The 20,582-nt window shown below is 31.9% G+C and overlaps 1 protein-coding gene across 4 annotated transcripts in view; it reads left to right on the forward strand.

The window, feature by feature from the left end:
• Nup58 (nucleoporin 58) overlaps positions 1-20,582 on the forward strand; it is a 50,167-nt gene that overhangs the window by 22,188 nt on the left and 7,397 nt on the right. For 2 of the 4 annotated variants that reach the window (XM_026381105.2, XM_026381106.2), the window contains 7 exons: positions 1,386-1,465; positions 3,921-4,039; positions 4,449-4,531; positions 7,327-7,528; positions 13,012-13,110; positions 14,508-14,603; positions 15,837-18,036. In XM_026381105.2, coding sequence (XP_026236890.1) covers positions 1,386-1,465; positions 3,921-4,039; positions 4,449-4,531; positions 7,327-7,528; positions 13,012-13,110; positions 14,508-14,603; positions 15,837-16,006 — 849 coding nt within the window. In that variant the 3' untranslated portion in view covers positions 16,007-18,036. Of the gene's footprint in view, positions 1-1,385; positions 1,466-3,920; positions 4,040-4,448; positions 4,532-7,326; positions 7,529-13,011; positions 13,111-14,507; positions 14,604-15,836; positions 18,037-20,582 lie in introns of those variants that run through there. The other 2 variants (XM_077795235.1, XM_026381107.2) reach the window with 1 other exon arrangement.

The following is a 20,582-nucleotide window of genomic DNA, read 5'->3' on the forward strand; positions in this document are numbered from 1 at the left end:
TCCATTATAAAGGTACCTAGTACTCTATGCAGTGTCTAGAGATTTACCAGTTTGAAAAACAGTGTTCTGAATCCCTCGTGACGTAGTTATCAATCTTATTTAGCCCCAAAACGTTTTCATCAAAGGCAGCCTTTTTGGTAATAGAAGCATTCTGTGGTTAGGCATGATGTGAACCAAAATCTTATGGAAGTGAATTCTTTTAATACCTCCTTTTTTGGCAAATAACTTGAGTTTAAATAAATGGGGGGGGCATAGGGATATGCAATGGTCATCAAATGGGTACCATGTGGTTCATTTAAGTCACATTGCTGAGTTTAGCTGTCCAGTCACTTAGTGAATTTTTTTTTTTTTTTAAATCTGTGCCAAGCAGTGAGGATCAAGAGAACTGGGAGAGAATTAAATCAATCATGTTTAAATAATAGGTATAATTACAGAGGGCTTAAGTGGATACCTTTATGTTGAGTCTTAAAATGTGTGTATTTTACACGCTGGTAGGTAGGAATGAGCAAGGCCAAAGAGGCATGGCATAGGCATATTTGATTATTTGCAAGCAGTTTAGTATTACAGATGTCTGGGCCTGACAAGAGTCAGTACTTAGAGAGGTGGGTAGGCGTCAGTCTTGAATGGTCCAGAACTGTCCAGGGCTTCTAGGAATAGTAGAAAGTAATATAAGAATTGTTCAATGAATAGCATTTAAAAGAATTGAGCTGCCAACATTCAGTTCTCAAGTTTCGTGGCAACATGGCATTGAGCAGATTATGTCTTTAACTCCATTTCTGCATCTATAAAAAGAAAAGCATTTCCTACTTTTACTTTTAAAAAGTAACCAAGGTGGTATAAGTGAACCCTTCAGCATAGATTTTTGTACATAGTAAGCATTGGATGTTAATTATTGCCCATGTCAGCTTCAAATAGTAGCCCAATCTTTTCACTATAGATGAATTCACGAATTGTTCAGAAACCTTAAAATAGATCAGTTCATTATAATCTTTTGTTTTTAAATTGCCTATCAGACAAAATCAGGTGGGACTGGATTTACCAATGACATTTTTTTTTTAATAGTTGTAGATGGATAGCATACCTGTATTTATTTATTTATTTTTTTATACGGTGCCAAGGATTGGAACCCAGTGCCTCACACATGCTAGGCAAGTGCTCTTGCCACTGAGCTACAGCCCTAGCCCAGTTCATTATAATCTTATAAACCTTGTTAAGTTTAATTGTCTGCTCTCAAGAGGTTTTAGAATTTTCTTATAAAGTAACTTCATCCGTGGTGTTATTAAAACATGAACTGGTATTATTTGAAATCTTAGCTCAGAAATAGTTCGTATTTTTAGCTTAACTCTAAAATGGCTTTTTTGTTTTTTAAACCTTTGACATATTAGGAGTTAAAGAATGCTGAAATAGCTTTAAGAACCCAAAAAACACCACCTGGACTTCAACATGAAAATACAGCTCCTGCTGAGTAAGTTATTGGTTTTTTTAAAAACAAATGTTTCCCATTTTAAGAAAGTATATCAGTAGTAATAATATAAGCTAAGACCGTTTCATTTATTATGTGCATATACTGAGTTAACACTTCACACGGACTTTTAAATTGATTTCTAATAACCTTTAAGAGGGTAGTTTAGTGTTTCCTTTTTACTTCAGGATGAGTGAAGGCTAAGATCTGAACTTTTAAACAGTTTTATGCAGTTATACTTTAATGTCATGGAATTTATATTCTACTTTATTAAGTTTGCAGGTAAAAGAAATTTTAATTTTTTTCTATTAGAACTTTTAAATTAAGATTAATTTTATGATAGTCCTATCCTTAAACAGGGCATAATAATTATACTTTAACTCTTTTACTTATTTGCATAAATTTTATTTATTTACATAGCTAATGACATTGAGGATGAAAAATTAGAAAACACAGATAAGTTAGAGAAAAAATTCCACTGGTAATTGAATCACTTCATGTTGTCTGTCCACCTAGTTTCCATACATGTGGTATAGATTTTTGTCTCTATTTTTCTGTCCTACTATATTACTACAGATAATAGCTGATACACACCAGGTGTCTCCTATTTGTCGAGCAGTGTGCTCAGCACTGTCTGTGCTTTATCTTATTTTTCACAAAACCTATTATTACTTTTTTTTTTAAAGAGAGAGTGAGAGAGGAGAGAGAGAGAGAGAATTTTTAATATTTATTTTTTAGTTCTCGGCGGACACAACATCTTTGTTGGTATGTGGTGCTGAGGATCGAACCTGGGCCGCACGCATGGCAGGCGGGCGCGCTACCGCTTGAGCCACATCCCCAGCCCCTGTTATTACTTTTTTACTCCAGTGAGGAGCCAGAGGTGTTTTTTCAGTGGTAGTCTATTTGACTCCTGCTCTTCACTTTTTTTTTTCTTCTAATTTTTATTATGGTATTATTTCAAACTTACAGAAAAATTTATAAAGAGTGGAGCAAAATTTCTTGTATACCTATAATCTAGGCCCCCCCCCATCTCAAAACTTTTGCCATATTGGATTTATTCTTCATTCTCTTGCTGTATATATGTTTTATTTCCTTGAACAGTTTGAATTATTTGCAAACATAATACTTGTTTTGCAAAAATACTTTTGTGTATACTACTACTTTTTTTTTTAGTTGCTGATGGACTTTATTGTCTTTTATTTTTATGTGGTGCTGAGGATCGAACCCAGTGCCTCATACATGCTACCACTGAGCCACAACCCCAGCCCTCGTGTATACTTCTTAAAAATTAAGGATAGTCTTTTTTTATCAGAGCATTATAGTTATACAAAATTGGATTTATTTTGAAAAAATCAGATATGCATGGAATTTGATATCAATCTCTGGATAATCTTCTGTACAATAGTATAATTATTAAAATCAGGAACCAATGACAATGTTACATCTATTGTGTTACTCAGATTAGCATTGGGTATGCTTTCTTGCTGGACTTCTGATATTTTATCCCTCTGTGCTGTTTTTCACACTGCTAATAGGGCTTATTTTGCAAAAAGTTTCATTATGGCCTTTTTTTTAATAGAAAAACATTCGGATTCCTTTTTTTTTTTTTTTTTTTAAGAGAGGATATTTTTTAATATTTATTTTTTTTAGTTCTTGGCGGACACAACATCTTTGTTTGTATGTGGTGCTGAGGATCGAACCCAGGCTGCACGCATGCCAGGCGAGCGTGCTACCGCTTGAGCCACATCCCCAGCCCCTGGATTCCTATTATTATAGGAATTATAATATAGTAATATAGTATATATATTATAATTATAATATAGTAATATGTTATATTACTATAATAGCTTTTAAGTACTGATTGTAAAGTCTGGTTAACAGTTCAGGTTTGGGATTTTTTGTTGTTGTTTTAAGAAATCTTTTTATTTTAAACTTATAGAAAACTTGTGAAAATAGTATTGTAAATAATTTTCTTATATCTCTTATCTTGCTTCCTCTAATGTTAACCTACTATATATGTACTATTATCAACAATAGGGAAACTGTCATTGACACAGTATTATTTATAACCACAAAACATGTTGGAATTATACTGTTTTTTTTCCCCATTAAATGTAACTTTTTTTTTTTCAGGATCTTATTGGGAGTTCACGTTGCATTTATTTGCAATTTCTCCTTAATTATTTTCTGTAATAGTTATTCAGTCTTGTCTTGTATGACCTTGTTACTTCTAAAGATCATTAACTTATCCCATAGTGATTATTTGGATTTGTCTCCCCTGATTAGTAATGATACCTTGACAATTTACAGTGTTTGGGCACTTATTTTAGTGATTGTATCTGTGACATTATTAAACTAATTGAAGAAGTCATGTTAAAAAGAGAACATTTATTTGGTATTTTAAGTATAAAGAAAATAATTTTTAAAAATTTGATCTGTTTTAACACTTTTTTAATAGCTACTTCAGAATCTTGGTTCAGCAATTTGAGGTACAGCTCCAACAGTACAGACAGCAGATTGAAGAACTAGAAAACCATCTTGCCACCCAAGCAAATAATTCACATATAACCCCTCAAGGTAACACGCTTACTTTGGTGATTTTTTTTGACAGTACTATTACTTTATTTGTAGGAGAAGGAATAAACCTTGGTTGTATAGTAGATATACAACTACTAATAGTTATTTTAAAGGGCTGTAAGAAAATTTCCTTAAGTCATTAAATCTTTATTCCTGCAAATATGAAAGACTTTATTATGAATTGTTACTGTGCTGACAAGGGCAGAAATCCTAGAGTCTTACCACTTCTCCTCACATTACTGATGTCCTTTTTTCAGTCTACTCAGTTTGCTCTCTTCTGTAGCCATGGGATCATTGATGAACTTTTTTTTTTTTCTTTAACACAGTAATTGTACCAAAAATTGGTCTCAAATAGTAGAAAAATAAAATTGATTGTTTTATTGTATGGTAACATAATTTTCTTTTATAGATTTGTCAATGGCTATGCAGAAAATTTATCAAACATTTGTAGCTTTAGCTGCACAACTTCAGTCTATTCATGAAAATGTAAAGGTAAGTTTTCAGTGCCAATTTTCTGTCCATATACCTAGATCCAAGTATTTATTCACTGGGAACACATGGCCATGCTTATTACAGAAATGGCTCAGGCTACATAAAATAACTATATACTAATATAATCATTGGTGAAATCTGTTTACATTGATAAAATCTTTTACCAGAGTCAATTATCCTCTTAACGTTTTTCAGTACTATATTGGAAATAATTATTAGTAAACTTATTTCCTCAAAATCATTTTTTGTAGCTATGTAGGTCATTGTATGTGCATTCTTTGTTTAACCCATTTTTGGTGATGGACATTTAGATTGTTCCATCTCTTTACCACTGTAAATAATACTATAGGAAGTAAATATTCTCAATAGAAAAATTATTTTACACTGACTTAATGTTATGTGTTTAAAAATTTTGTTTTGCATTATTTCTCCTACTTACAAGGAACGCTTTGTGTTTATTCAATAATATAAATAATTCATCGCTGAATATCCCTCATGTAATGGTAATTTTTAAAATTTATTTAAGTGAAAAATATGGGTGCACTTTTTCTCAGTAACCAATCCAAGTGTAATTAAATTCTTTAAGAGTCATACATAGTCCAAAAGAACCTTTAATATTCAAAGCATTGAAAGCTGAGTCTAAATAAATTGTGTACAAAAGTTTGAGATTACTAGTATTTTTTATGCTTAATCTAATGCGTGGTAACAGAATGTTTTAAAAAGTTAATCCCTTAAATTATGTCATTTTTTTAAATGATAGCATCTTTAGACCTTTCTCTTTAACATTTTAAACTAAAATCAAAATTTTTAAATGAAGAATTTTATCAAATTTTCTTGAAAATTTTATCAGTCTTTAATGTTACTTTTAATCTTTTAAATTACTGAACATGATTCTATTTTGGCACTTTGAAGTCTGTTGTGCTGATTTTTTTAAGTACAGCCCAAATGTATGTCTTTCTCCTATCTGGTTTCAAAAACAAGCCTTTTTTGTAATGTGACTATAAACCAGTGAGAATGAAATTTGCATAAAATAGTCCACCTCATGTCGAATAAACTTAACATGAAAGTTTGAACTATTCTTCTTTAATAATATATTTTTAATATATTACTAAGAACCAAAGACTGTTCTGTGAGCAGGCTTGGTATGTTAGCAGTTGTTTTTAGCTTAGTTTAGTGAGCTGGCTAACTATAAATTTGACTAGTTTATATCTTACAGAACTCTCCCAAGGCTTTTTTTTTTTTCCCCTCCTCTTTTTTATTAGATAATCTGTTGAAGCCAAACACAAATTGCTTTATCCAGCCAGGACTTAGAGTCATTAGCAAATTTGGAAGTTTTAGAAATTAGTTACATAACTCATGGCTGATGTCTAGTTTTTAAAAATTAATTGCTTTTTTCAGGTCTCCAAAGCGATCATTTTATTATTATCTGAAGTAGAAGTAAAATTTATGTGATACTAATGCCATACTTTGGGAATTACCTGGAATTGCACAAGAAAAGGAAGGCTGGATTTGGGGGAGAACAATAATAATATTTGTTTTTACATTACATTACACGTTCCGCTTCTGACTTCACATTTTGCCCAGTTGTTGGTTCTTAGCAGGTCCATTTTATAATCCATTATAAAGGTAGCAAAGTTTGGAACTGGAGTTTTAAGTACAGACTTCCACACAAAAGGATGATGATAATTTTTAAATACTATTAATAGCAATAAGATTTCAATATGTTGTAGCCTTTCAGTTATTTCTATTAAGAAAAGTAAGAAATGTGAAATTTCTGTCCAAAAAGTGGTAAATAACTATCTAAATTAGACTGTATCTTTAGTGATTTAATAATTCTCATGTAAATTAGAATTATTCCTATTAATGGTCTTAGTATTACTCTGGAGTTATGAACTGTAAGAACTTGAGTCAAGTTTGGATAAATCAGCCATCATCATTGTATACTAGTCAAACAATATCAATAAAGTGGAAATCTTGGTTATACCTTCCAACATTTCTCTACTTGAGGTGTGACATCACATCTTAGTATGTATAATTCAGGCCTTTTTTAAAAATGTACTTAAAAAGTACATATTTAGTGCTGGCTTTTAATAAAGGTTATGGAAAGGTTGGACATTTGAGGAAAAATTTTTATGAAAAATGATTAAAAATATTTATTTTGAGTGGGTATACTGGGGATTGTACTTAGGAGTGCTTCACCATTAACTCGACACCATCTCCCACCCTGTTTTTAAATTGTGAGACAGGGTCTTGCTAAATGGCTGAGGGTCTCACTAAATTGCTCAGGCTGCCCTTGAATTTGTAATCCTTCTGCCTGAGCCTCCCAGGTTAATAAGATTACAAGTATGCACCACCATTCTAGGCATTAATATTAATTTAAATATTATTCTGCTTTCCTAAAATATAGTAGATTCATTTCGAACTAACAGTCTGATGAAGCCAGAATGTTTTATGTGGCCTATTGTAAAAAGATATGGCAGTATACAACCTGAGACATGAAAAATTGTACTCTATGTAATAAGAATTGTAATGCATTCTGTTGTCATATATAACAAAATTAAAAAAAAAATAAAACAGCCTTCTTGCATGAAAAAAAAAAAAAAGACATGGCAAAATGGGGAATAAAGTATTCAAAGGAAAAATAGAACCGAAATTCACCAATTCCCACATCAATGTGCATTACAGTTTAGGTGGAAATTATAGGCAGTTTCTTAGATCTTTTGTAGTTATAATCATTTACATATTATCATAGTCAACCTGGAACTTGATTATGCCCCCCTCTCCCATTTCTTTAGGTACTCAAAGAACAGTACCTTGGCTACAGAAAAATGTTCTTGGGAGATGCTGTAGATGTATTTGAAGCCAGGCGAGCAGAAGCTAAGAAGTGGCAGAATGCACCCAGAGTTACTACTGGACCAACCCCTTTCAGCACCATGCCAAATGCAGCAGCCGTTGCCATGGCTGCAACACTTACGCAGCAGCAACAGCCTGCTACAGGTCTGAATGCATTCAAGTTATAGCTTCTTACTGTTCAAATGCTGAACATTTATGTGCATTTTTATAAGTCTTCCTTTTGTGTGAGCCCTGAAAAAATTTCTATGAACAACTGTTTCAGTACAGTTTAAAAATTGTGATCGACACAATTATAAACACACCTGACAAAAATGCAGGGTAGTCTAGCAATAATTATACATCAGATATTGACTATTGTGAATTAACTCAATGTTATTTGCTGTATTGCTATAAATACCCTTTAGACTATGGTGTTTCACTACTGGATTACATTTAAGAATACCATTAGGTTCTAAAATCATGATTGTATCATTTTTTGTTTCAAAGTCAGATATAATCCATCCATACGTTGCATTTTTCATGTATGACACTGATAGATGGTGCATTCTGACCTTTTTCATACATAATGATTGCAAAGTACCCACATTCAGGATGCAGTGTGATTTTATTGACTGAAGATGTGTTGAAGATCAGTAAATTTGCTTTATGTACTTTGACAAGAAACAGAATACAGGTCCTGTAAGCCAAATTTTGAAGACTATACATACACGAGAATTATTTGTTCCTTTTCAAAATAAGGGCTCATGGACATAAAAGAAAGTAAGTAGCAAGAGCAGGAAGAGGACGTTTTGAGATTTGGATTGCATGTTAAGTAGGAAGTGGGGAGTTGAGCAGATGAAAATAGTGAAATATTAGATCTTTTTAGTCCTTGGTTTAATTCCATTTCTAATCAGAGAAAAAATTTTGTGGTGTAGTTCTACAATATTTCATTTGGTCCTTGGAAAGTAGGAAAACTTTCTTTATTCATTTTTGTCAGGCTTTAACTTAGGAAACTATACTCTTAATGGATATTGAATTTTTTTCTTCAATCATTAATTTTTGAGGCTTGTTTATTTTATAGCATGTGTCTTCTGAGAATTCCATATAATCTGGTATTAAATTACAATACAAAAATAGTTTTAAAAATACATATTTAGGTTGCATTCAAGCTGCCTGTACCAGAGAAGCATTTTATGGTAACTGTTGGCAGTTTAGCGAATTCTTCTTCACATTTGGAGAAAACATAATGACTAGATATCAGTAAAGAGTTGATGATGCATCTATGCCAAATCCTCCACATTCCATGGCTGGACACATGTGAATAGTGGCTCACATAGCACTATCTAGTAGCTCTCTAGCTGGCTGGAGTATAGGATTGTATTCTCTCAAGTTATGGAGAGGAAAAATCATAATGGGATTGATTGCTTTGAAGAATCAACCCCCAAATTACAACCGTTAGTTCTTAATGATTATTTAACCAGCTAATCAAATCAACCATGGTACCAGTTTACTTTTTAGAGCCAGTATTAATTCTAAAGAAGATCAGATTAGCGTGGCTGTGGTTAAGTATTCGTTAAATATAATTGATTTCCAATATAATAAAGCTTGAGAAAAGTCAGTTATCTAAAATTACTGTATTCTATGGTAAATAAGTAAACTTGAAGCAAAATTACCTGTCGGTTGTTTTGATTTTTTTTACTTTTTTGAATGTAAACTTAACTAATTTAGAGGAATTGATAGGCTTTCACTCATATATTTTGGGCTCATGGACATAACATGTATGTTCATTCTATAAATATGAGTTCCTCCTATATGCTAGTTTTGGGGGACATAAAAGTAGATGTAGAAATACGATCTTTGCTCTCTGTGGTAGTAAAGAATAATAGCTTAATTTCGAGTAATTATTCTGAGGAGCTTTTTGCTTTTATACTTTAATTTTATCTGTGAGTTTTGCCAAGTTGGTAAGTTTTTTTGTTTTTTCTTTTGCCAGGGGAAATCTTAAGACTTTAGTGTTCTTGCAATTTTAGAGCCTTTAGGAGCTTTCTGATAACGTGGCAGGAATCAGAATGTTTTAGCCTTAACAGTCTTACAGTATTATTACTTTTGAGTTGTTTGAATTTCTAGAACTGAAAAGTTACAGAAGTGACAATAATCTTGTATTATGTCTTTCCCTTTTGTTTCTCTAAAGGTCTCCCAGGCTCTGTAGTTCATTCCTTTATACCTTCCCATTCAGAATGCCAGTGGTTTTAGTCACCAGTCATGTCATCCTGATTATGACATTTATAAGCTCTGTTGGTTAAATAACAGTTTTATGAGTTACAGCCCACTTAGTAATGTCCCTGTTTATTGCATTTATATTTTGTGTCCAAGGAGTTATTCCTTGTGCCTTGATACTTTCATGAAATCTTTTAAGTGCCAATAACAAATTCTAGACCATCTAGATGAAGTGAGATAGAACTTGTGCACTGTTTTTATACATCACTGTTGATCAAGGTTTGAGTTATCAGATTTGGTTTTATTTGCATATAGATTCTTGATTTCATTAGAAATATGGCACAGAACAGATAGCTTCTCGTTAAACTACTGGTTTCTGAATGTTGTCTTAGAGTCAGGGGTTGGACTTAAAATGACTTATTGATCCTTCAGCTTTTTTTTTTTTTTAATCTTGTTGGGGATTATATCCAGGTTCTCATTCATATTAAACACACACTTTACCACTGAGCTACACTCCCAGAGTCCAATTTTTTTTTTTTTTAATGAACAATATAAAATAGGACTTAGGCATGTGTGATTTATGGTGGTTTGTTCTGAAGCCTGAAGAAAATTGCTGAAAAACCAGCAGGCTATTTAAGTACGAAATGAGTATCAGTACATGGATAAGTTACATGTTGGCAGATCTTTAGTATACTTGTTCACAAATGCCTCAAGCCTCCTACAAAGACATTTACATTAGGCTGTTCAGTATAATTTTAATTTAGGATGGATTTTTAAAGCATTGTACTAGGATTGGATTTTGCCATTGTGTTTTGACCAATGTACTTGATGCTTACCTCATGATTTTTCTCATGTGACTTAACTGCTGTTTTTAAGGAGAGCTGAGACATTTATTAGAAATTCCTACTTTCTAGCTTTTAGTGACAGTCTGGATATTTAAGGTGTAGTGTTAAATAGGGAACTTCAAGTATTTTATCCTAGTTTCTTGTGGTTTTGTGATTTTGTTGTATTCAATAACCAAAGGAATGTTCCCCATCAAATAAGTAAGTAAAGTTTTCAAACTGGGGAAAAGGCATTTTTGGTTTTTTAAGAAAAATTATTATTTAAAAAAATGACTTAGATTCCTATACTAACTACGTTAGGTATTTTTAGTGACCATAGAAAATTATAAAAAAAAAAAAAAAAAAGTTTTAGCACTTTAGTCCTTTTCCTGTGAATGCAGTTTTACTTTTAAGAAAGAAAGTAGAATTTATTCTGGAAAATATGAATGACAGTGCTAAATCTCATTTTGTTGTGTGTGAATATATCTTATGATAACTTTTGTAAAATGTTACTCTACATAAAGATTTCACTTTGGGCAGTCATTGGTATATATTGCTATTAACTTGGTTTTATTTATGGAACTAAGAGAGCCTCTCATTAAATGATTATTCAGATTTTAAAGCAGACTTGAATTGTTTACGTAACTTTTGCCTGAAAGATTTTGATTCTGCTTTCTAATAGTGAAACTAATATATATGGTGGCCAGAGTGTAATATATGCTAATACTTTGGCATGGGAGATATTTATGATGAGTTTTTACTATTAAAAAATGTTATACATTTGCCTACTAGTTTTATAAATGATGTTGCCTTCAAAATTTGTATGAAGGTCCAAAACTCAAACTATCATGTATCTGTTGTGCAATGGAAAGTCTTGTCATTGTTAGCTATATGAGTTCTTGATATCCTGAATATTGATGATTAGAGAAACTATGTTCTGTTGCTCTAAAAAACAGACCCACACACAACAACAACAAAAAAAAAACATGCTATTTGAGTAACTCTTATGACTTATAAGGCTGAGGGCTGTGGTGTGCATTGTTCTTTAGGGTCTTCCACCAGCAGTGCCTCCTTTTTAACATGTGACACTTAAGTCTCTCTATGTTAAAGAAACTGGACATGTGTTTTCTACATATTATTTTTGTTAGGAATAAAAAAAGGTAATATGCTTATTTTCTTTTTTCTATAGTAACATTTTACAAAAGAGCTGCTAGGCAGTTATTATATTCTCAAATTGATCTCAAACTGGATGTAAAAGCTTAAATCCTTTTTTATTTATTTTTTTAATAGTAGTATAAGAACTCTGGCCGCTATTAGTTATTAATCTTTATTTTCTGGATAGAAGTTATTTGAAAAGTCCAGTTTCTGTCCCAGTGTGTAGCAAAATGTAGTTCCTTGTTTTTTTGTTTTTCTTTTTTTGTTTTGTTTTTTAATGCTTTATAGTTTTACACTACCTTTTGAATATACAAACCTCATTCATCATTGAACAACTTGAAGGCTTTGATTTCTTTAAAAATTTAAATTTTAAGATGTATTACTTTGGCATTCCCTCAACTTTTGAGATGCACTGATCACTGTGCTTGAAAAAGACAAGACTGAAGATTGTACTATGAAATCTATTGAGTAATTTTCATAAATTATTTATCAAATGAGATTTTTAGATTTTTGTATTCTGCTTAGTTTAAAAAAAAAAATAGTAGTTAAAAAGAGAGGCTAGTAAGTTTGATGCTATTTTTGCCAGACAAACTCAGCCGAAATCTTTAAAGTAACAGATGGGAAAAGGATGACTAATCGTTCTGTATCTGAGTACATTTCCCAAAATGTTGGAAAGAAGCTTCTGAATTGAAATCTTGAATGTATTGAATTTGTCAAGGTACACAGCGGTGCCTTTGTAAATGTTCATTATCTTATTTAATCAGGTGATAAGTGGTGTAATGTAGCTGAGCTGAAGAATAGAACTCAATTATCACTTTTTGTGAACAAGTTGGAATTGTCATGTTACTGTGTAATTGGTTTGCTTTAAAATGAACAATAAATTTAATAAAATAAATCATTGTCTTGTTTTTTATCTATTTATTGTATATATTATTTATATCATAACAAATCATGCCTAGTTTTTTGGGTACTTTTATGAAGTAACATGATAGTTTTGCCATGTTAGTGTCAGTCTCTTTTGATCAATTGAGACTTGACTCTAACACTAAGGAACTTGTTTGGAAAAAAAAAAAGAATAAAAGCCTTTACTGATTACACCAGTTTTATCAGAGAACAAGTGGGGAGATCTAAAATAATTCTATAAGTAAATCTAAACTATAATTTATGATATTAAAAACAAATTATTTCATCTATTAAACTAACATTTTTTTCATTTTGGTTAGCCTTTTAATAGTTATAGTTCTGAGCAGGTTAATTAAAAAGATTTTTTTTTTTGATAGGTAAATCACTTTGAACAGATAAGTTAGGTCAGAAAGACATCTTGAAAACAAAGTTTTAACAAATGGAATTGTTAAAAGTAATCACTGTTCAGTTTTAAAATAATTTCATAAAGGAACTTTAATCTTGAAAGAGTAAGGCAAATTTGTTTTTCCCCCCCATTTTTTTTTTTTATACCAGGGCCACAGCCATCTCTGGGAGTTAGTTTTGGAACGCCATTCGGCTCAGGTATTGGCACTGGCTTGCAATCAAGTGGCTTAGGTTCTTCAAACCTTGGAGGTACACTTTAACTTTTCTAATATTTCATTGAAGTATTATACATTTGAATTTATACTAGCCTATAAAATAGTTTCTAAGAAGATCCTCTGCTGTTTTGGAAGTTAAGTTTCCATCTGGCAAAAATGATTCTTCAAACATAATCATTGCTTTCTAGTATTAGATTTAGAACTTAAAAATCATTCCATCTTCTGTGATTAGTAAATATTAAAAAATATTAAAATTAAGTGTTAGGGATGTTTATATTTTCAAATCACTATGCTGATATGAACTTGAATTACTTAGTTTTAATTTTAAAATTTAAAAATTTGTCTTAATTTTTGGAATCCAATCAACTTCTAGATGTCATAACAGTCTCTAATCATTATCTTTTTTTTCTGGAGCCCTTTAAAAATGGGGAATTAATTTTATTATAACTTAAACAGCTTGACTTCTTCCATTTCTAAACAGTTTTGGCATACTTGTATACATAAGCAGTTGAACTTATGGTAGTTTCTTTCATAAGTTAATTAGGTAAGTTCTCTGCAAAAGCATCATGCTGAATACAGATACATTCACAGTTCTTTGGATAATTGAAAGTTGATTGTATTTTGACAAAAGCATTGTAATGTAATGAATAAGGTTCCCTTATTTTCACTAAAATAGAATAGATAAGACTTATAAATTACTTATTATTATTTAATATAGACTTTTCTATATTAGGAATTACTAGAATCATTATAGGCATCATAATTTATATGATTTATAATCCAGTTTGCTATTCTATTTCTTAAGATTCATAGGTAGTGATAACTGTCAGTAGTTTAGATATAGCGTAGCCTAAAAAGAATTTGAATTTTATTTACATAGAGCATCTGGGAAACTGTTCTTCAAATACATAGAATCTCTTCATGAACTTTGTGATAAAAGTTATTTTAAGTTTTGAAAACTATTAAGAGGAAAAATATGCTGCTCCCTCTTCCAGTTTCTCACTGTTAACATTGACAATAGATGGCACAAATCTGTTATGGAGTAGATTTAAAGTGATAGACTGTTATGTAGTTAGGTTTTCAATGTAAAGATTTTTTAATTAACCAAAAATGTTTGGTAAAGGGCTGAGTAAAATTATCTTGTGGTATACATTATTATGTATGTCATGCATATTTATGAATTTAGTCAGTCCCCCTCCCAAAAAAAGTAACCCTCAAATAGATATATTCATAACTGTTTTAAAAATCATATTTGAATGATCGATAAAAATTTCTAGAACATTTAGAAGAAAAAATAATCTGTTTCTTAATAAAGCCATATTTTTCAATGGTGTTTTTGTTAGACCTTTGATAATTTTTGGTTTTATTGTGTATAACCTTTAACCTGTGTTTTATGTACCATTGTATATTTCTCTATTACCCTTCCATTAGGATTTGGAACTAGCTCTGGTTTTGGATGCAGCACCACAGGGGCCTCCACATTTGGATTTGGAGCAACAAATAAACCCTCAGGAAGTCTTAGTGCAGGTTTGTGTGTTTCTACCTGAATTCCAGGTGAATTTAAAGGTGGAAATTATTTAACTTAAAAGTATAAGTGTTGTTATTTCCAGTAATCCAAAAAGATCCCTGATTCATTTTTTTTACTTCCTGGATGAAGCATGCAAGCCTGACTAATTATGTAGCTGTCTTTTTTATGAACTAAAGGACAGATATATGAAATATTTCTGACAAATCTTCATAGTTTGATTTATATATGAATGTATCTTCTTTACCTAAATATAGATTCATGGTTAAGCAGTTTTCTTCATTATTGCAGAAATGAACCTATCATTGTGAAAGTTTAACCTGGTTTTTGTTTTGTGTTTAATCATTGTTCATCCGGGAAAGACATTTAGAATAAGAGTTGTTCTTTAGAATAAGAGTTTTTCTTTAAATCCCTCCAATTTTAAGAATGCCACAGTCTTACAAAAAGGATTAATTTTATTCTTTGTTTCTAAAATAGATAAAATCTTTTGACTTTTCCAGTGGAAAATTCCAAATTTCATCTATTTTACATTTACTCTTTATTTAAAAATAATGGCTTGTTTGAATGTGCAGTGCTTGGGGATAAATATGTCCAAAATAATGACATAACACTGTTAAACACGTGTTTAATTTCAGGGAATTTGAAGGAAGTTCTGCTTATGTTAAGTAGTGTTTAAAATTAGTAGTTCCAGTTGTGTTAAGATGGTATTAAAACTGTAATCTAAATATTGTTTTAGTTAACTAGTTAGTAATAGTACTTGATCTCAATTATACAGGGTCTTGTCTAAAATGAAAACAATAAGTATTGCTCTTTGATGTGTCCTCTGTCTTGAACATTGTGAGTTAAGGCTTTCTTGGAGAGTTTGGGATTGCAGATGTTGCTCTACTTGATGACAAAGTGGTTTTGGTGGGGCTGAGGAGGAAGACGCCTTGACTTATTTAATTAGTGGGAAAGTTTTTTGGCAACTTGAAGTATTTTATAGATTTCAGTTATTCGTGCTAATGTTTCACCTTGGGCCTGTATCACTAAACCTCTGGCTCTCAAGATGCCACTTAGTTGTTAGCTAAGTTATTTTCCTGTGAAATTCCATGTTAGAAATTCAGGGGCCTAAGATATTTGCTGTTTTTACAAATTATGTATTCTTTCAGATAGAAGTTTACTGCTCACCCCCATTTTCTATATTTGTGTTTTATGATTTGACTTCTGATACGAATATTTTCTTCCCTAAACATAAGGCTTTGGCAGCTCAAGTACATCTGGGTTTAACTTCAGCAATCCTGGCATCACGGCATCAGCTGGTTTGACATTTGGGGTGTCCAATCCTGCCTCTGCAGGTTTTGGAACAGGAGGACAACTCCTTCAGTTGAAGAAACCTCCAGCTGGAAACAAAAGAGGAAAAAGATAAACATATGGGTTGATGTATTAAGAGAATCCTCAGCAGCACCGTTCATTCTGAATCTATTTTTCTAATGATGCATTAATTAAATTGCATCCCAGGAGATTTATAAAGTTTTGATATTTTTCCCTACTCTGGAATTTGAACTTTGTTTGCCATACTGAACATCTCTTTCTTGTGAATTTGAACTCCAGTTGTGGTGGGTTTTGTTTGGGGTTTTTTTGTTTTGTGTTTTTGTCCCCCCTTCCCCATTATTTTTGATTCTCCGTGTAAGAAATGTTGTGATTACATCACTAATAGTAGTTTCAAAAAATTAACCTAACGCCTATTATTTAACCTAGTGTTAATAGCAATGTTTTTGTTGATAAGGTTTACATTATGTGAATATATGCACATTGGTTTCTTATACCGGTGGTATGAATTCTAGGGCCTATAATAGAAGTAGTTTGTTAAAGGCCTTTTGAACTACACTGCAGGGCATCTTGTGAATACGTATGTAAATATACAGAATAAAACACACAATTGTGTGTGCATATGAAATATATATTTACAGATCTACAACTTTTGCCTCAGACTGTTCCCCTTTTCTAAGGGTATTCAATTTTTCACCTAAAAGCTTCAAATCCTCACTGCTTATAGAATGATGAGCTACAGGTACCCTGTCATTTCATTTGTTTGCTTAAAGATTTATTAAATGGTTACTGATATAGTTTGACCAACTCAATTTCATTGTCCCAGTCTTATCCATTTTGTTTCCTCCTATCCTTTAGCAGCTACTCTGAATGAGGAATGCTGTAAGACTCATCAAACAGAATTTAACAATTTTTATTATCCTATAATAGTCTCATATTGCTTCTATGAGATCTTTTTTCATATAAGATGGACCTTCAGGAGCATATTTGAACTCCAGACTAGTGTTCTGGGGGCAAAGAGCTATTAAGCCAAATTGACTCTATGCAGGTGAAGGATGCACTATTATTTTAATGAGAACTTTTCTAGCTATTCCAATACAGAGTTCTTTCTTATAGGGCTAATGATATTGACACCAAATGGAGTGGCTTTGTAGCCTCTTAATGTCTTAAGTAAGTGCTTAACTTGGAATAGAGAAACAATATATTTTAAGAAAGAAAAATATTCTTTATAGCAACTATAAACAATCCCCAGTTTTAACAGTGAACCACAGCTCCAGGTAATAATGCATAGGCATGTTAAGTTGCATCTGTGTAATACTGTCTATATTAGTATTAGTGGTGTCAAGTAGATAAAAAGAGAACATTGGAAAGAGAACTGCCTTAGCCATAATTTCAGACAGAAAACATTAGGTAGACCTATTTATCTTTCAAGTACAGTTTTCAGATGGGCTGTAAACATGGAATTTCATTGAAAATAGTTTAATTTTTTATATAGAAGTTTTTGTACATAAATGTGCATCAGTGAATATTTTCAGAATCATTTTCACCAACGCACCTTTTTTCTAAAATAGTATTGCATATATAAATATATATATATATACACATACACGCACATATATATATTTTAGTATAATGTTAGTTGGGTTTGATTATAAAACTGTTGTCAAATCTGTTTTATTTATCTGCATATAGCAATGATTAGCTTTTTTGAATTAATCTTTTGTTTTTCTGTGTCTTGCATTAAAATTAGGAAAATTATTTTGTCTCTGAGCACTAAACATGTTTTTATTCTTGCATATTTCTCTATTACTGCAATCCCCAGATCCAGATCATGGGGGAGCTTAGGAAAAAAAGGTGTGATTTTGTTTTGAATTACTGTCAGAGTTACATACAGTTCTCTGTAACTTTTTTTTTTTTTTTAAGGACCTTGCATTGTGCTGCAAAAATCTGAATATTTATATTTCTTGGGTTTTTTTTCCTCATACATTTTACATTTTAATATGTGGAACCACTGGAAATTTGTAACAGATTAATTTGTGATGGCAGTTTTAAGTGTGTTGTCATTGTCTCCATTGTCTTCACTTTGTCTAGAGCCTATTATTATGGAAACAATAAAATTTATTGTGTCGGTTGCTTTGAATCTTTATAGGTGTCAATAATTGTTCTTACTATGTAATTTTATTATTTCTTTTTTAAGTAGTTTTTAGTATGTTTCTTATCATACACATCTCTCTTTAACAGGTCTAAACACAAGATAGTAAGTTCTTTTCACTTACTTTTGTCTTCTCAAAATTACAAAAACATTACCATTTTAGTTACATCGAAGACTATTGAGTAAGCAGCAAGGACTCCTTCAGTTCACAGGCCCAATCCCAGTCCTTCCCCAGAATGTCAACTCTAAAGGTTTGGTGTATATCCTTGCAAATCCTTCTTTAAAAATGCCTTTTTTCAACATATATGTATAAATACTCATTTCTCCTTTCTCCCCTTTTTAAAAAAGATTTTTTTTTCTTATAGTGTATCATTTTTTTTCAGATCCTCCTTTAATCAGTGGGTTTAAAAAACCTATACATAGTCTGTGACTTGCTTGTTTCCCCTTAGTGGTGTATGATCAATATCTTTCCATGTTACCCATGTAGATTTATGTTTTACATACTATCCCACAGTGGATGTCCAATGATCTCTTCAGCTATTCCCTGTTATGGACAGTTAGGTTCTTTCCACTTTCACAGAAGTTGAAGTGAATGTACTTGTTTGTGGCTTGTTGTGCTCATGTTAATGTTTCTTTGGGATGATTCTGAAAGAGGAATTGCTGAAAGAGCATATAAATTGTATGCTTTCATGTCAGACTGCCTTCCAAAGGTACTATATAAATATACACTCCTACCATTATGTATCCTAGCATTTGCAGTATTCCAAGTTCTCAATCCTATTAATATTTTCTAATCTAATAATCCTAATAAATACTTGTGAAGTTGAACTTTTAAATGTGTATAAATACATGTACATAAGCTAATTGCATGTTAATGTAAACGTATGTTATAGCCTTTGTCTAGGATAGTTAGGGATTTTTGTTTCTTAGTTATTTGTAGGAGTACTGTTAATGGATATTGTTATTTTTCCTGTGAGATATCTGCAGTCATCTGGGTTCAGAACCCTCCCTTGTCCCCACATGATACTGGGGACAAGTTTAGTCAAACTTTATATACCATTTTGTCAAGTTTGATTTTTCTTTAAAAATAATTTTGTGTAAATTCAATAAACATTTATTGAATTTACACAAAATTATTATTATGATGATTTGGGGGAGAATTGACATTTTAGTATAACATAATATATGCACTAATGAAGCTTTTTATTCTTTTTTTTTTTTTTTTTAATATTCCTTCAGTAAGTTTTGCAGTTTTTCTAGATCCTTGGTTGGTTGTTTCCCTGACACCTTGATTTCATTTGAGGTGGGTTTTTATCCTGCAGCAGGTACAACAAGTTATTTGAATTATAAGACCCTCTACCTCAGATTTTCTTGAATGCTTGCCTTGTATAGAGAGGGTCTTGTTACCTAATAATTAACCTGTTTTGGTATACTTCAGAAAGTGCAGTGCAGCTCAACTTAATGTCCTCCTAGTCTCAAGTGGTGTATTTTTGTTTTATTTTGCAAGAAGTGAATTTAAATAGTAACTTTAGAAATATTATGTTGGGATATTTGTTTTGTGAAGCATTTGGTGTTAGTAGTCTAGCAGAAGGTATTTTGCTTTGACATCCTTTTTCCTGTATGCCTTTCCCTATAAGTAAGCCTGCCTTACTGCACTATTGAGTTGGAGGTCCTAATTTCAATCTCATTCACAAAGTCTTCCTTGCCTTTTACAGCATATTCTCGTTATTCTGAATGCATAATCTGCTTTATTTATTTATTCTTAAATAAGTTTTAGTTGTCAGTGGATCTTTTGTTTATTTATATGTGGTGCTGAGGATCAAACCCAGGGCCTCACACATGCCCAGCAAGTGCTCTACCACTGAGCCACAACTCCAGCCAGTTTCTCTGCTTTATACACTTGACCTTGTTTAATCTCAACATTGCCTTATGTAGTTGAAGTCTCCAATTTATAGAAGAAGGAACTAAGGCTTAGATTAAGCAACTTATCAGATCACATATCTATTATGGAACCAGAGTTTGAACCCAGATTTATTTCATTTCAAAGCACAATATTATATTGCCCTTTTGTGGTCAGCCATAGCACACTGGTGTTTATGCCTAACCTCTGCAAAAGCACTGAGGGTATTGTCATCACACAATTTATATGTGAAATTACAGGTACATTGCAGATTACAGATGAGCCAAAATATGGTAAGTACTAAGGGTTATAGGTTTTTAAAGGAGGATGAATAATATTTGGGGTGTAAAGATTGTTAGGAAGAAGCAAGAGATGGATTATGCATCCCATCTCCTGAGGTTTTTCCACTTTCCTATGAAGAACATTGAGAAAAACCATTTGTCCCAGCCAGCAGGTCTGGAGGGTCTGCCCACTTTGGAAAGGTTGATTATTTAAGTATTAAGAACTGTCAAAAAGAAATTAATGGGAAGCATTTCGAGATTCCTGTAACCCCAGAAGAATGCCCTTATGTGCCTTGACCAGCTAAGGCTAAGGTCTTTTACTTGCCTGTACACAGAAAGA

This window comes from Urocitellus parryii, chromosome 2 (assembly GCF_045843805.1).
Source record: "Urocitellus parryii isolate mUroPar1 chromosome 2, mUroPar1.hap1, whole genome shotgun sequence".
Classification (NCBI taxonomy): domain Eukaryota; kingdom Metazoa; phylum Chordata; class Mammalia; order Rodentia; family Sciuridae; genus Urocitellus; species Urocitellus parryii.